Source organism: Oryctolagus cuniculus, chromosome 7 (genome assembly GCF_964237555.1).
Source record: "Oryctolagus cuniculus chromosome 7, mOryCun1.1, whole genome shotgun sequence".
In the NCBI taxonomy this organism is placed as follows: domain Eukaryota; kingdom Metazoa; phylum Chordata; class Mammalia; order Lagomorpha; family Leporidae; genus Oryctolagus; species Oryctolagus cuniculus.
Window position 1 is genome coordinate 164,050,995 of NC_091438.1, and position 13,118 is coordinate 164,064,112.

General features: G+C 64.4%; 1 protein-coding gene across 1 annotated transcript; it reads left to right on the top strand.

The window, feature by feature from the left end:
- Positions 1 to 6,513: 6,513 nt before the first annotated feature.
- On the top strand, positions 6,514 to 8,972 carry FNDC10 (fibronectin type III domain containing 10). Its single transcript, XM_051840468.2, has one exon. The coding sequence runs from the start codon at positions 6,787 to 6,789 to the stop codon at positions 7,807 to 7,809; it is 1,023 nt and encodes a 340-aa protein (XP_051696428.1). The 5' UTR covers positions 6,514 to 6,786; the 3' UTR covers positions 7,810 to 8,972.
- Positions 8,973 to 13,118: the final 4,146 nt, after the last annotated feature.

The window sequence follows — 13,118 nt, forward strand, 5'->3', positions numbered from 1 at the left end:
GCTTTCCCAGGCTCATTAACAGGGAGCTGGATTGGAAGTGGAGCAGCTGGGACTCCAAGCAGCACCCACAGGGGATGCCGGCGCTGCAGGCGGCAGCTTTACCCGCTACACCACAGCGCCGGCCCCACAGGCTGGGTCTTTAACCTGCTGAGCATCAGCCCCAATCAATTTTCAATGTAAATTTGTTTTCATCAGTTCCACTGGTTCACTCTCCAAATGCCAGCAACAGCAAAGACCAGGCCAAGCCAAAGCCAGGAGCCGGCCCCTGAGGTAGGGCCATAACCGGCTGCCCACCAGGGCGTTGGCAGGGGGCTGCGTGGGAGTGGGAGTGTGGAACTTGGACCAGGCTCCGGTGCGGGATGTGGGCACCCTGAGCAGGAGGCTGCTGTGCCGAAGGTCTGCCCCGCCTTGTTAACAAACCTGCTGGCATAGAAACTGCACAACTGGGGCCGGCGCCAGCCTGTGGTGTGGTGTCCGCTGTGACAACAGCATCCCACATGGGCACCAGTTCAAGTCCCAGCTGCTCCACTTCCAATCCAGCTCCCTGCTACGGCCTGGGAAAGCAGGGGAGTGCTTGGGCCCTGCACCCGCCTGGGAGGCCTGGAAGAAGCTCCCGGCTTCTGGCTTCAGTGTGGCCCAGCCATGGCCATTGCAGCCACTTGGGGAGTGAACCAGCAAATGGAAGACTCTGTCTCTCCCTCTCTCTCTCTTTCTCTGTCTCTCTCTGCCTCTCTGAAACTCTATCTTTCAAATAAGTCAATCTTTTTTAAAGAAATTAAAATAGGCTGGTGCCGCGGCTCACTAGGCTAATCCTCCACCTTGCAGCGCCGGCACACCGGGTTCTAGTCCCGGTCGGGGTGCCGGATTCTGTCCCGGTTGCCCCTCTTCCAGGCCAGCTCTCTGCTGTGGCCAGGGAGTGCAGTGGAGGATGGTCCAAGTGCTTGGGCCCTGCACCCCATGGGAGACCAGGAGAAGCACCTGGCTCCTGGCTTCGGATCAGTGCGATGCGCCGGCCGCAGTGAGTCAGCCGCAGTGGCCATTGGAGGGTGAACCAACGGCAAAAAGGAAGACCTCTCTCTCTTTCTCTCTCTCTCTCTCTCACACACTATCCACTCTGCCTGTCAAAAAAATTAAAATAAAAACCTTAGAACCTGCACATAGTTAGGGGGTACTGGGTGATGCTCCCATGCACCGTACACTGTGTAATATTCGATCGGCACATACGTGTATCTCCTCAAACATTTAGCATTCTTTGTGGTAAAATCATCCAAAATCATATTTTAAAGATTTATTTATTTTGGGACCGGTGCTGTGGCATGGTAGGCTAACTAAGCCTCTGCCTGTGGCACTGACATCCATATGGGCGCCAGTTCGAGTCCTGGCTGCTCCACTTCTGATCCAGCTCCCTGCTGTGGCCTGGGAAAGCAGTGCAGGACGGCCCAAGTCCTTGGGCTCCTGCACCTGCATGGGAGACCTGGATGAAGCTCCTGGCTCCTGGCTTTGGATCAGCTCAGCTCCGGCTGTTGTTGCCATCTGGGGAGTGAACCAGCGGATGGAAGATCTTCGTGTCTCCCCTTCTCTGTGTCTGAAACTCTGCTTCTCAAATAAATAAATAAAATCTAAAAAAAATTTTTTTTGAAAGGTGGAGCAACAGAGAAAGGGAGAAACAGACGAGCAGGATCGTCCATGCACTGGTTCACTCCCCACGTGCCTGTAGCAGCTGGGGCTGGGCCGGGTCAAAGCCAGGAGCAAGGAGCTCCATCCGGGTCTCCCACATGCGTGCGGGAGCCAGGCAGTTGGCTCACCCTGTGCTGCCGTCCCGGGCCGTCAGCAGGGAGCTGGGTGGGAAGCAGAGCAGCCGGGACTGGAACAGGTGCTCCAGCTGTGTGGACAGCAGCGCCACCGGCAGCCACTAGACCTGCCAGCCCCTGACACCTGCCCCACAAGAGCGGCTGCCGAGTGCACGGGGCCTGTGCAGAGGAGCTGAGGCCACACCTTCAAGTAGAACCAAAGCCGTCAACCAGAGGAGCACAGACTCCAGCAGAGCACGGGGGGACGGTAACCCTCTCCAGTAAGCACTCAGAGCTGGCTCCTGGCCCCACAGAGGAAGAAAGAGTGGCAGGGCCGGTGGTCGCCAGTGACCAGCCCCAGCCCTGCACTGACGGTGACAGCCGTGAGCTGACAGCTGTGATGGTGACCAGTGATGCTGACAGCAGTGCCTGCCCAGCCCCAGCCCTGCACTGACGGTGACAGCCGTGAGCTGACAGCTGTGACGGTGTCCAGTGATGCTGACAGCAGTGCCTGCCCAGCCCCGTCAGATGACGCTCCATGCCCGTGACCTGCGTGTCCACCCCTGTGCTGGGCATGGCAGTGTCCCGGCTTCTGCTGCTGGCTCGGGCTCTGTGGTGCTGTCTGCCACCTCATGGGTTGGAGAGGGGGATCCGCCGGGCCTGGGAGAACAGGAGTGTCCCAGTGCCCATGGCAGCCTCACCCCTGCGGTGCCCACAGGGCTGAAGCTGTCAGCGGGACTCTGCCTTGCCCTGCCCTCCACCATTTGTGTTCGTTATTTGAAAGACACAGTTACAGGGCAGTGGGGGGTCCTCCATCCGCTGGGTCACTCCCCAAATGCAACCAAGGCTGGGCCAGGCCGAAGCCAGGAGCCGGGAGCCTCATCTGGGCCTCCCACGTGGGTGCAGGGCCCCAAGCACTGGGCCTCTTCCACTGCTCTCCCAGGTGCATTAGCAGGGAGCTGGATCGGAAGCGGAGCAGCCGAGACTCGGACAGGTGCCACATGGGATGCCGGCACTGCAGGCATTGGCTTTCCCCACTAGAGGTCCTGCCCGAGGGGCACGCTGGTCTGACGTCCTCGGCAGCATGTGCCCGGCTCTGGTGGGCCCCGTGGGGCTCTGGGGCAGCAGGAAGGGGGCGCTGAGGCCTGGGAGCCTCGGGAGCTGCTCCTGGTGGCTTGGGCCGGAGAGCAGGGCCCGTCTGCGTGCAGCTGGCCCTTCCCCGCACTCACTGAGCCTGGGCTGTCACAGCTGCCCACGCCCTGCAGCTGTGGGAGGTGCCCGCACCCTCCGGGCCACCCGTGCAGCCGCCATGTTCTCGATGCAAGAGTGGGATGCGCCCCCTGCGGTGGCTCCCATCCACGCCAGAAACAGAAAGCAAACAATCACGCAGCAGACGAACACCGATGCTGGGGACACTTTTATGGAAATGTGTTTATTAAGCTTTAAAAAATGTATTTTATTTATTTGAAAAGCAGAGACAGACAGATCTCCCACCCACTGTTCATGCCCCGAGTGCACGCGGTAGCTGGGCTGGGTCAGGAGGGAGCTGGAGCCCTCAGCCTGCCCGGTGCCCAGCAGCCCACTAACCGCCTCGCCGACGCCCACCCTGTGCCAACGCGTTTGAAAACGCCAGCAAGATGAAAAATGTTCTAAGACCTCCGAGTGGACTTGGGGTGGCCGTGGGGCGCGGCGGATGAGCTGCGAGGGGTGCCACAGCCCCTGCCCCACCCCTCGCCCCTTCAGACGGGGTCCAGCCTCTGTCGCTCTCTTCAGGGCAAGCGCAGCTGACACTGTTCGCGGTCACGATGTGCAACGCCCTTTTGTTTGTTTGCGACTTGAGAGGCAGAAACACAGGAGAGTGAGAGCTTCCACAGGTTCATTCCCAAATGCCGCAGAGGCCGAGCAGGGGCCAGAGCCCGGAGCCTGGAGCTCAGGCCAGGTCTCCCCCAGCGCGGCAGGCACGCGGCTGCTTGTGCCATCGCCGCTCCCCCGGGTGCACAGCCTCAGGGAGCTGGAGTCAGGAGAGCCTAGTACTCTTTTTAAAGATTTTGTTTGTTTATTTGAGAGGTAGAGTTACAGTGTGAAGAGGAGAGAGAAACACCTTCCATCCGCTCCTGGCTCCTGGCTTCGGATCAGCTCAGCTCCAGCCATTGCAGCCATCTGGGGAGCAAACCAGGGAATGGAAGACCTCTCTCTCTTTCCCTCTCTCTCTCTCTCTCTCTCTCTCTCTCTCACTGTACTTTTCAAGTAAGTCAATAAACCTTTGAAAAGAAAACGGTGTGGTGCGCTGGTGTCTGTGTGCAAGGGTCTGACCAGCACCGCAGACGTGGAGGCAAGCGGAGGGTCTCGAGGGGCAGTGGTGCAGGATGGGAGGCGTCTCCACCTTTCCTCGTGGCCTCGTGCCCCTCACTGCTGGCCTCTCCCTGTAGACACAGGCAGGACTGTCTGACCAGAAAAGCGTGCGTGGCCCCAGGACTGAAATCAGGGCACGGCTCGCTCCGGGTAGGCTGCATCCAAGCTCTTGAAGCAGCCGGGCCAGGCCTCTGCCTCTGGTCTTAGGAGCCGAGCAGATGGAGGCCAGCCCTGCGGGGGACGGGGGCAGCCCCTTCCCACGCCCTCCAGTGGGAGGCCAGCCCTGCGGGGGGACGGGGGCAGCCCCTTCCCACGCCCTCCAGTGGGAGGCCAGCCCTGCGGGGGGGACGGGGGCAGCCCCTTCCCACGCCCTCCAGTGGGAGGCCAGCCCTGCGGGGGGACGGGGGCAGCCCCTTCCCACGCCCTCCAGTGGGAGGCCAGCCCTGCGGGGGGACGGGGGCAGTCCCTTCCCACGCCCTCCAGTGGGAGGCCAGCCCTGCGGGGGGACGGGGGCAGTCCCTTCCCACGCCCTCCAGTGGGAGGCCAGCCCTGCGGGGGGACGGGGGCAGCCCCTTCCCACGCCCTCCAGTGGGAGGCCAGCCCTGCGGGGGGACAGGGGGCAGCCCCTTCCCACGCCCTCCAGTGGGAGGCCAGCCCTGCGGGGGACGGGAGCAGCCCCTTCCCACGCCCTCCAGTGGGAGGCCAGCCCTGTGAGGGGAGGGAGGCTAGGTCAGCCCTGGAGGGGGCGGCCACCCCTTTCCCACGCCCTCCAGTGGAGGTATCCTGTCTGAGAGCTTCCGCCTGACCAGTCCCTGGGCATGAAGGGTCAGCCTCCTTACAGCCCTCCATGGTCTGAGCTGAGAATGGTCCCTTCGGGGAAGTGGACGTGTGTGCTAGTCACGGGGAGGTCTGAGACCAGCGGCCACCAGGCCCTGTGCTGGCCTCCTGCACCTGGCTGCCCTGCCCCTTCCACCTGGCAATGCCCATGGCTACCCAGGAATCTGGCCCCGCAGGGGTGGGGGCTGCCTGTCCCAGACCCTGGCCTCCCGGGAGATCGCCTGAAGTGTGCCCATCTGGGGAGGGGCTTCAAGAGGGGAACTTGCTGGGCCGGTGCCGCGGCTTACTAGGCTAATCCTCCGCCTAGCGGCGCCGGCACACCGGGTTCTAGTCCCGGTCGGGGCGCCAGATTCTGTCCCGGTTGCCCCTCTTCCAGGCCAGCTCTCTGCTGTGGCCAGGGAGTGCAGTGGAGGATGACCCAAGTGCTTGGGCCCTGCACCCCATGGGAGACCAGGATAAGTACCTGGCTCCTGCCATTGGATCAGCGCGGTGCTCCGGCCGCAGCGCGCCGGCCGCGGCAGCCATTGGAGGGTGAACCAACGGTAAAGGAAGACCTTTCTCTCTGTCTCTCTCTCTCACTGTCCACTCTGCCTGTCAAAAAAAAAAAAAAAAAAAAAAAAAAGAGGGGAACTGGCAAGGCAGGAGGCGTGGCTGCCTAGCTCACTGCCCCCCCCAGCCAAGCCCCACCACCAGAAGGTGCCCCTGCCTCCAGGTCGGAGAGGGGATGAGGGGTGGGGCTACCGCTCCATCTCCTTTGCCCAGAAACTTTGGGTGGAAGTGGGGCTGCTTCCCCCCATCCACCTGGGCACAGCCCTCCCCCCACCCTCATCCTCTGCCTGAAAGAGGCAAGGCACTGTAGACAGGGGGTCTGGGGCGGGGGAGGGGCAGCAGAGACATCAGCACCACGCCCCTCCAGGAACTGCCCTGGCCAGGGCAGGGACAGAGGCCCCTGCAGGTCGCATCCAGTTCTGTCTGCTCCTCCTGCAGGACAGGTCCTTCCCGCCCCACTGCCCACAGCCAGGCCCTGGCCCCACCCGAGGGCTTCCCCGAGGCACTGCAGCGGGCTCTGTCCTGTGGTCTTGGGGAGTGGGGTGGGGTTGGGGGAGGGGTCTGGAGTCCCTTCAGGAAGCCAGGGCGAGTTGGAGCCCAGGGGCTGCCCAGCCACAGGGGAGGGTGGAAGGTGGGCAGGGGCAGGCAGTGCCCCCCCCAAAACCGCTCCCCACTAGGCACAGAGGCCCAGGATGCAAGGAGAGGGGGCCGCCATTGGGCCGGGTCCTGGAAGCCAGGTGTGGCGGTGCAGGCGCAGGGGGACCGGTGAGGGACCTGACCCTTGGCTTCAGGACGCCAGAGCCCCTAGAGTAGGCGCTGGCCGGGATGTTCAGCATGGCCAGGAGCTGGTGAGGCCGCGGGCAGCGGCTCCCTGGTGTGGGGGGGGCTCCCAAGAGGCAAGCGCGCCGCGAGCACCCCCGCAGCTCCCCCAGTAGGGGGCACAGGAGGGCAAGCGGCGCAGAGCTGGCCGGAGACCCCTCGGGCGCTCCCCTGCACCGAAGGACTCCAGTGGGGCAGGCAGAGCGCTGGACGCGTTGAGGGTGCAGGGTCTGGGGAGGTGGGGCACCGTCCTTCCCCTCCCCGCCGGGGCCCGGGTGAGGCGAGGCGGGGACGACTATCCAGTGCCCCTCTGGGGCGGACTCGGCCACCCCTTCCAGGGCCAAAGGTTCTGTCATCGTCCGGGCAGGCGGGACCCTTCCTTCGCCGGCGCTCAAGGCGGGCCCAGGATGGAGCATCGGGAGGCCCTGAGCCCCGGCTGATGTGGCCCGGGGCACCCACCGAGCTGCACGGCTCAGAACCACCGCCAGCCGCCCGCCTCGCGCGTCCGCACGGCGAGGAAGCCCGGCCCCCAGCCCACGCAGCGCGCCGCAGCCCAGCGAGGGTTAACGGGGGCTGGGCGGATCCGAGCGCGCGCGGGGCGCGGGGCGGGTCGGAGCGGGCGGCTGCGGAGGGCGCGGCGCGCCGGGCAGCGCGGGCAGCGCGGGCAGCGGCGGCGGCGGGCGGCGGCAGCGCGGCCCGCGTGACCCACGCTGCGCCCTGCGCGCCCGCGAGCCCGCGCCCCGCGCCCGGCCGGCCCAGCCGCAGGATGCGCGCCCCGCCGCTGCTGCTGCTGCTGGCCGCCTGCGCGCCGCCTCCCTGCGCAGCTGCCGCCCCGACGCCGCCGGGCTGGGAGCCGGCCGCCGATGCGCCCTGGTGCCCCTACAAGGTGCTGCCCGAGGGCCCGGAGGCGGGCGGTGGGCGCTTGTGCTTCCGCGGCCCCGCGCGCGGCTTCAGCTGCCAGGCGCCGGGCTGCGCGGTGCACGCCTCGGCCGGCCGCTCGCTGCGCGCCAGCGTCCTGCGCAACCGCACGGTGCTGCTGCAGTGGCGCCTGGCGCCGGCCGAGGCGCGCCGCGTGCGCGCCTTCGCTCTCAACTGCTCGTGGCGCGGCGCCTACACGCGCTTCCCGTGCGATCGCGTGCTGCTCGGCGCGTCCTGCCGCGACTACCTGCTGAACGACGTGCACGACAGCGTGCGCTACCGCCTGTGCCTGCAGCCGCTACCCCTGCGCGCCGGGCCCGCCGCCGCCGCCGCCGCCCCCGCCCCGGAGCCCGCCGAGTGCGTGGAGTTCACCGCGGAGCCGGCCGCCATGCAGGAGATCGTGGTGGCCATGACGGCGGTGGGAGGCTCCATCTGCGTCATGCTGGTGGTCATCTGCCTGCTGGTGGCCTACATCACTGAGAACCTCATGCGCCCTGCCTTCGGGCGCCCGGGCCTGCGCCCCGGCCTGCGCAGGCAGCCCTGAGGCGCGGGGCGGCCCCGGGCCCTCAGCTCGCTCTCCGCTCCCCCTCCTCATTCCCGCTGCCTCCCCCTTCAGACCCCCGCCGAGGGCCCGGCCTCCTTCCTGCGCTGGGACCTTAGCAACATCACAGGAGCTTCCCAGCCGGGCGTCTGCCTCCCGGACTCCGGGCCCGGGACTGACCACTGGGCCTGGATTGCGGTGCCAGCCGCGTCCGGGGCCCACCCCGCTCTCCAGAGGCCTTTATCGGGGCGGCCAGGACACGTGGCCCCATCCAGCAAGAGCCATCGGGCACCCCCAGATCAGCGCCCTGCCCCTCCGTCCTGCGCCAAGTCACCACTGCTTGGTCACTGTGCGTGTTGCAGGCCCAGGACCTGACCCTTGGAGCCTGACCTTCCCCGCCCCTTCCCGGTGGGCTTGGGTTAGCTTGTGCCTTAGTGTCCCAGGCCCACTGCCAGAGCTGGCCTCCATCCTGCTGCTGTCCCGGGGGTCGGTGGCCCCGGCAGCTTGTTTGTGCTTCTGGAGTTCCCCTGGGGACGCCCCTTTTAAGCTTTGCAGGTGCCCAGCGATGTCTTCCTGTGTGGGTGGGAGACAAGCACGAGTTAGGAGGTAGCTCAGCTCCTGCGTCCAGGGTGAGCGTCCTCCGCCGAGGCTGGCCGGCGGCTCCCAGGGCCAGCTCCTCGTCCGTGTGTGCTGTCTCTGACCAGGACTCTCTGTGGGAGTAGGGGCAGGGGGCTGGGGGCCAGCCTCGGAACCTGTGGGCAGAAGTATAGCTGCTAGCCTCGCCCGGGGGACCTTCCGCTGTGGCCCGAAGCCCGAGCCTCGGCCAACCCAGGAGACCTCGGTGGCCGTGGGCGGCACGACTGACTGCGTTGTCCCAACCCTCTTCACGCTCAGAGGCCGAGAATCCAGTGAGGCACCAGCGATGCGCCCCGGCCACCCTCCGCGGACTGAGGCTGGCCTTGCCCTCCTACGGGCAGACCCGAGCGGCAGCCACCTTGGTGAGGTTGGGCACCTCCTGGTCACTGTAGCCGACTCCCCTCACTGAGAGAAGCCAACGACCCTGGGCCCTGGCTGGTGCCCCCGCAGCACCCACACCCTACCTCTCCGTTTCTGCTCTGCCTGCCCTGGCGTGGCGCTGGTGTCTAAATGTCCATTGTTCTCACACCAAATACGCTGCTTTGTGTGTTTATTTGGGAGGTGGGTGGGAGGGAAGGCCGGACGCCTCCTCTCTCCCCAGCTGCTGCTCTGGCAGGGGGGAGGCGGCACCCCTGCAGTTAGGAGCCCAGTCCTGGGGGTGGCATCAGGTGACTCCCCCTGCAGGCTGGGGGCTCCAGCGGATGCAGGCTGTCCTTGAGACCCTGAGGCGAGAGCAGCGGGGGAGGAGGTGAGCTCGGCTCTGCCAGTGACTCAGCCCCAGGGGGTGGGGTGGACCAGGACGTCTAGACAGCTGTGGGAGGGACGGGAGGCGGTCTGGTTCCAGCCGCCTCCGAGAGGGCAAAGGTCACCTGAGACGTGGGACCCCCGGCAGTGCCCTGCTGATGCATCCCAGCCTCCAGCCTGCAGCTCATCAGCTGCATTCGGGTTTCAGAAAAGGGACAGGTGTCCTGTGGCCCTCGACCCACTCCGGCCTCTGTGGGCTCGGGCTCCAGTCGGCTGCAGCTGAGGGACGTCCCCGAGAGGTTTGCCGGGCTGAGCCTCGAGCGGCTCAGGGTCCAGGAGGGGGCTGCAGCTGGTGGCCAGGCCCAGGGTGAGCTTCTGAGCTCACGGTCATTCTCCAAAACCAGCCCTGCAGGCGGCCACTTTGGGGCTGGCCCCACCTTCCCAGGGCATAGGGCGCAGGACACTGGGCTCCCCTCCAGCCTGGGGCAGCTGGGAGGCCGAGTGCACCTCCCAGTCGCGTCCAGAATGTTCCCTGCCCATCTCTGCGGACCATGGGGCGCTGCTGTCCTGGTGCCCAGGTCCAGGTAGGGGTGGTGGGTGTGCTGCTGTCCTCGCAACACCTGGACGGCCTCCCTCTGCCCTGCAGTGAAGTCCAGAGGCTCTCTCTTCTCACTTCTCTCGCTGGTGCCTGGGAATCTTGAGTTTATACTTCCCGGGCAGGGGTGGGGCACAGCCATGCCCAGCCGCTCGACCTCCCATCCCGCTCCCTGCTAGTGCACCTGGGGCGGCGGCGGCGGACGGCCCCAGGGCTTTGGCCCCTGCCACCAACGTGGGAGACCAGATGGAGTTCCAGGCTCCCGGCTTTGGTCTGGCCCAGCCCAGACTGTTGAAGGATTAGGGTTGGGGGGCATCTGGGGCCCCCTCCCTCCCTCCCTCTCATTCTGCCCTTCAAGCAGGTGAAAATGGATCTCTCTGGAAGTTTCTACTCTCCTGGCAGGGAGCAGAAGTAATCCGTGCTGATTCTGAGACGCCACAGGCTTCCTGGGAGCCTCCATCTCCTCGTGTGCGAGGGGCACAGCTATGGCCCCTGCACCACAGACCCCGGCAGAGATGGGCGGATCCTGGCTGAGCCGGAAGCCTTCCGCGTGCCTCCCCGCCCTGTCCGTGCTCAGACCTGGGGCCCTTCCTGGGACTTCTGCTGCCCTCATTCAGTGTCCAGAGCAGAGCCCACCCCCTTCCTGCTCCCTGGACCCGGCCACAGCGTATGTCCTCACCGTGGAGCCGAGCCTCCAGAGACACCAGGGTGCAGGGACCCCCGAGACCCCGTGTGTGTGTGCTTAGACCAGGAGGGCCTCGTTCTGCTACAGGGTCAGGGCTCCAACAGAGCCCATGGGGAGCTCAAGGAGCCCACGGAACAGCAGGTCATCATGGGAACTCAGCGGACACATGGCTGGTGTGGCGTTCATTAAAATTTTATTTGAAAGGCGGCCGGCGCCGCAGCTCACTAGGCTAATCTTCCGCCTTGCGGCGCTGGCACACTGGGTTCTAGTCCCGGTTGGGGCGCCGGATTCTGTCCCGGTTGCCCCTCTTCCAGGCCAGCTCTCTGCTGTGGCCAGGGAGTGCAGTGGAGGATGGCCCAGGTGCTTGGGCCCTGCACCCCATGGGAGACCAGGAGAAGCACCTGGCTCCTGGCTCCTGCCATCGGATCAGCGCGGTGCGCCGGCCGCAGCGCCCCTGCCGCGGTGGCCATTGGAGGGTGAACCAACGGCAAAGGAAGACCTTTCTCTCTGTCTCTCTCTCTCACTGTCCACTCTGCCTGTCAAAAAAAAAATTTTTTTTTATTTGAAAGGCAAAGAGGGGGGAGGCAGAACTCCATCTGCTGGCTGACCACCCAAATGTCCCCCTGCAGCCAGGCTGCAGCCGGTCTCCCACACACAGGCAGATTCAGCTCCAGCCGCTGCCGCCTGGCGGGGTGTGCATCGGCAGGAAGCCGAATTCAAAGCTGAGCTGTCTCTCACCCCAGAGGCTTCCATATGTGATGTGGGCATCCAAGTGGCATTTTAACCAAACGCCCACCCTGCACTTAAATTTTTTTTTGGACAGGCAGAATTAGACAGTGAGAGAAAGAGAGAGAGAGAGAGAGAGAGAGGTCTTCCTTCCATTGGTTCACCCCCCAAATGGCCACTATGGCTGGTGTGCTGCGCCGATCCGATGGCAGGAGCCAGGTGCTTCTCCTGGTCTCCCATGGGGTGCAGGGCCCAAGCACTTGGGCCATCCTCCACTGCACTCCCGGGCCACAGCAGAGAGCTGGCCTGGAGGAGGGGCAACCGGGACAGAATCTAGTGCCGGCGCCGCAAGCAAGCGGAGGATTAGCCTAGTGAGCCGCGGCGCCGGCCTGAACCAATTTAAACAGCCACATGTGGTAAGTGGGTGCTGTGTTGAAGTGCAGTTCTATCTGCCCTTTACTGTATTAGATATTTTTATAATTAACTCGTTTTTAAATTTTCAACTACATTTTATTTGAAAGGCAGAGAGCAAGCGGGAAGCGAGTGCCATGTGTGGTTCACTCTGAGCAGCTGCATCCAGGTCTGTGACCCAGTGTCAGGGAGCCCGGTTCCGGTTCCGTGAGCCATCACCAGGAGCAGGAGGCTGCGGCCGAGCCAGGGCCGGCCGAGCCCAGGCGCCGATCCGGGTGCAGGGCCACTCACAGCGCCTCCACTTCTTTTTTTTTTTTTTTTTTTTTTTTTTTTTTAAGATTTATTTATTTATTTGAATGTCAGAGTTACACAGAGAGAGAGGAGAGGCAGAAGCAGAGAGAGAGAGAGAGAGAGAGAGAGTCTTCTATCCACCGGCTCACTTCCCAACCAGCTGCGACGGGCGGAGCTGCGTGGATCCAGAACCAGGAGCCTCTTCTGGGTCTCCCACGCGGGTGCAGGGGCCCAAGGACTTGGGCCGTCTTCCTTTGCTTTCCCAGGCCACAGCAGAGAGCTGGATCGGAAGTGGAGCAGCCGGGACTCAAACTGGCGTCCATAAGGGATGCTGGCACCACAGGCAGCGGCCTTACCCGCTACGCCACAGCGCTGGCCCCGGCAGCAGCTTCACTCCTAACAGATGGAAACAGTCCAGCTGTCCAAACAGATGGACGGCTCTGGACACAATGTCATATTGCCACACGAGGAAATGCAAATCAGCATTGAAAACGAGCCCGTCAGGGGCCGGCGCTGCGGTGCAGTGGGTCAGTGAGCAGCCGCTGGGCAGCGCTGGCGCCGGATCCGAGTGACCGCTGAATTCCAGCTGCTGCTAACGAGCCCGAGGCAGCAGAGGATGGCCCCCGCCCTGGCAGTGTGGCCATTTGGCGAGTGAACCAGCGGATGGAATCTCTGACTCTCCCTATCAGTAAGCCTGTCAAATAAACAAACCTTAAAAAAAAAAAAAAAGCCAACTACGCATACATCAGGTGAGAATCAGCACGCGGAGCGCCGGTCGCGCACACCTCCAGGTGGACCTGCAGTACAGGCGGCGGACACGCGGGGGCGCTGGGTGGCCGCGAACGCGGAGAAGCAGGACAAAGCCCCCTGGAGACTTGGGGGCTGTCTCAGGTGCACCTGCTGTGCACAGGTTCTGCGACCCCCAACGGGGAGGCCTCCAGAGACAGAGCAGTTCCAAGTCCGTGGGACAAAAGGCAGCGAAGCCGTAGTTGGTGACCCCGGTCCCCGGATAGCCTGGGGCAGGAGCAGGCACCCCCAGGGACACGTGCAGCTATGACATCCAGCAGAGGGGCCGGGGCGTGCGGGGTAAAGCCTCTGCCGCCAGCACCCACATCCCCACGGGCAACAGCTCGAGTTTCGGCTGCTCCTCTTCGGACCCAGCTCCCTGTAATGGGCCCGGGAAAGCGGCAGGCGATGACCAAGTGCTTGGACCCGTGTACACGT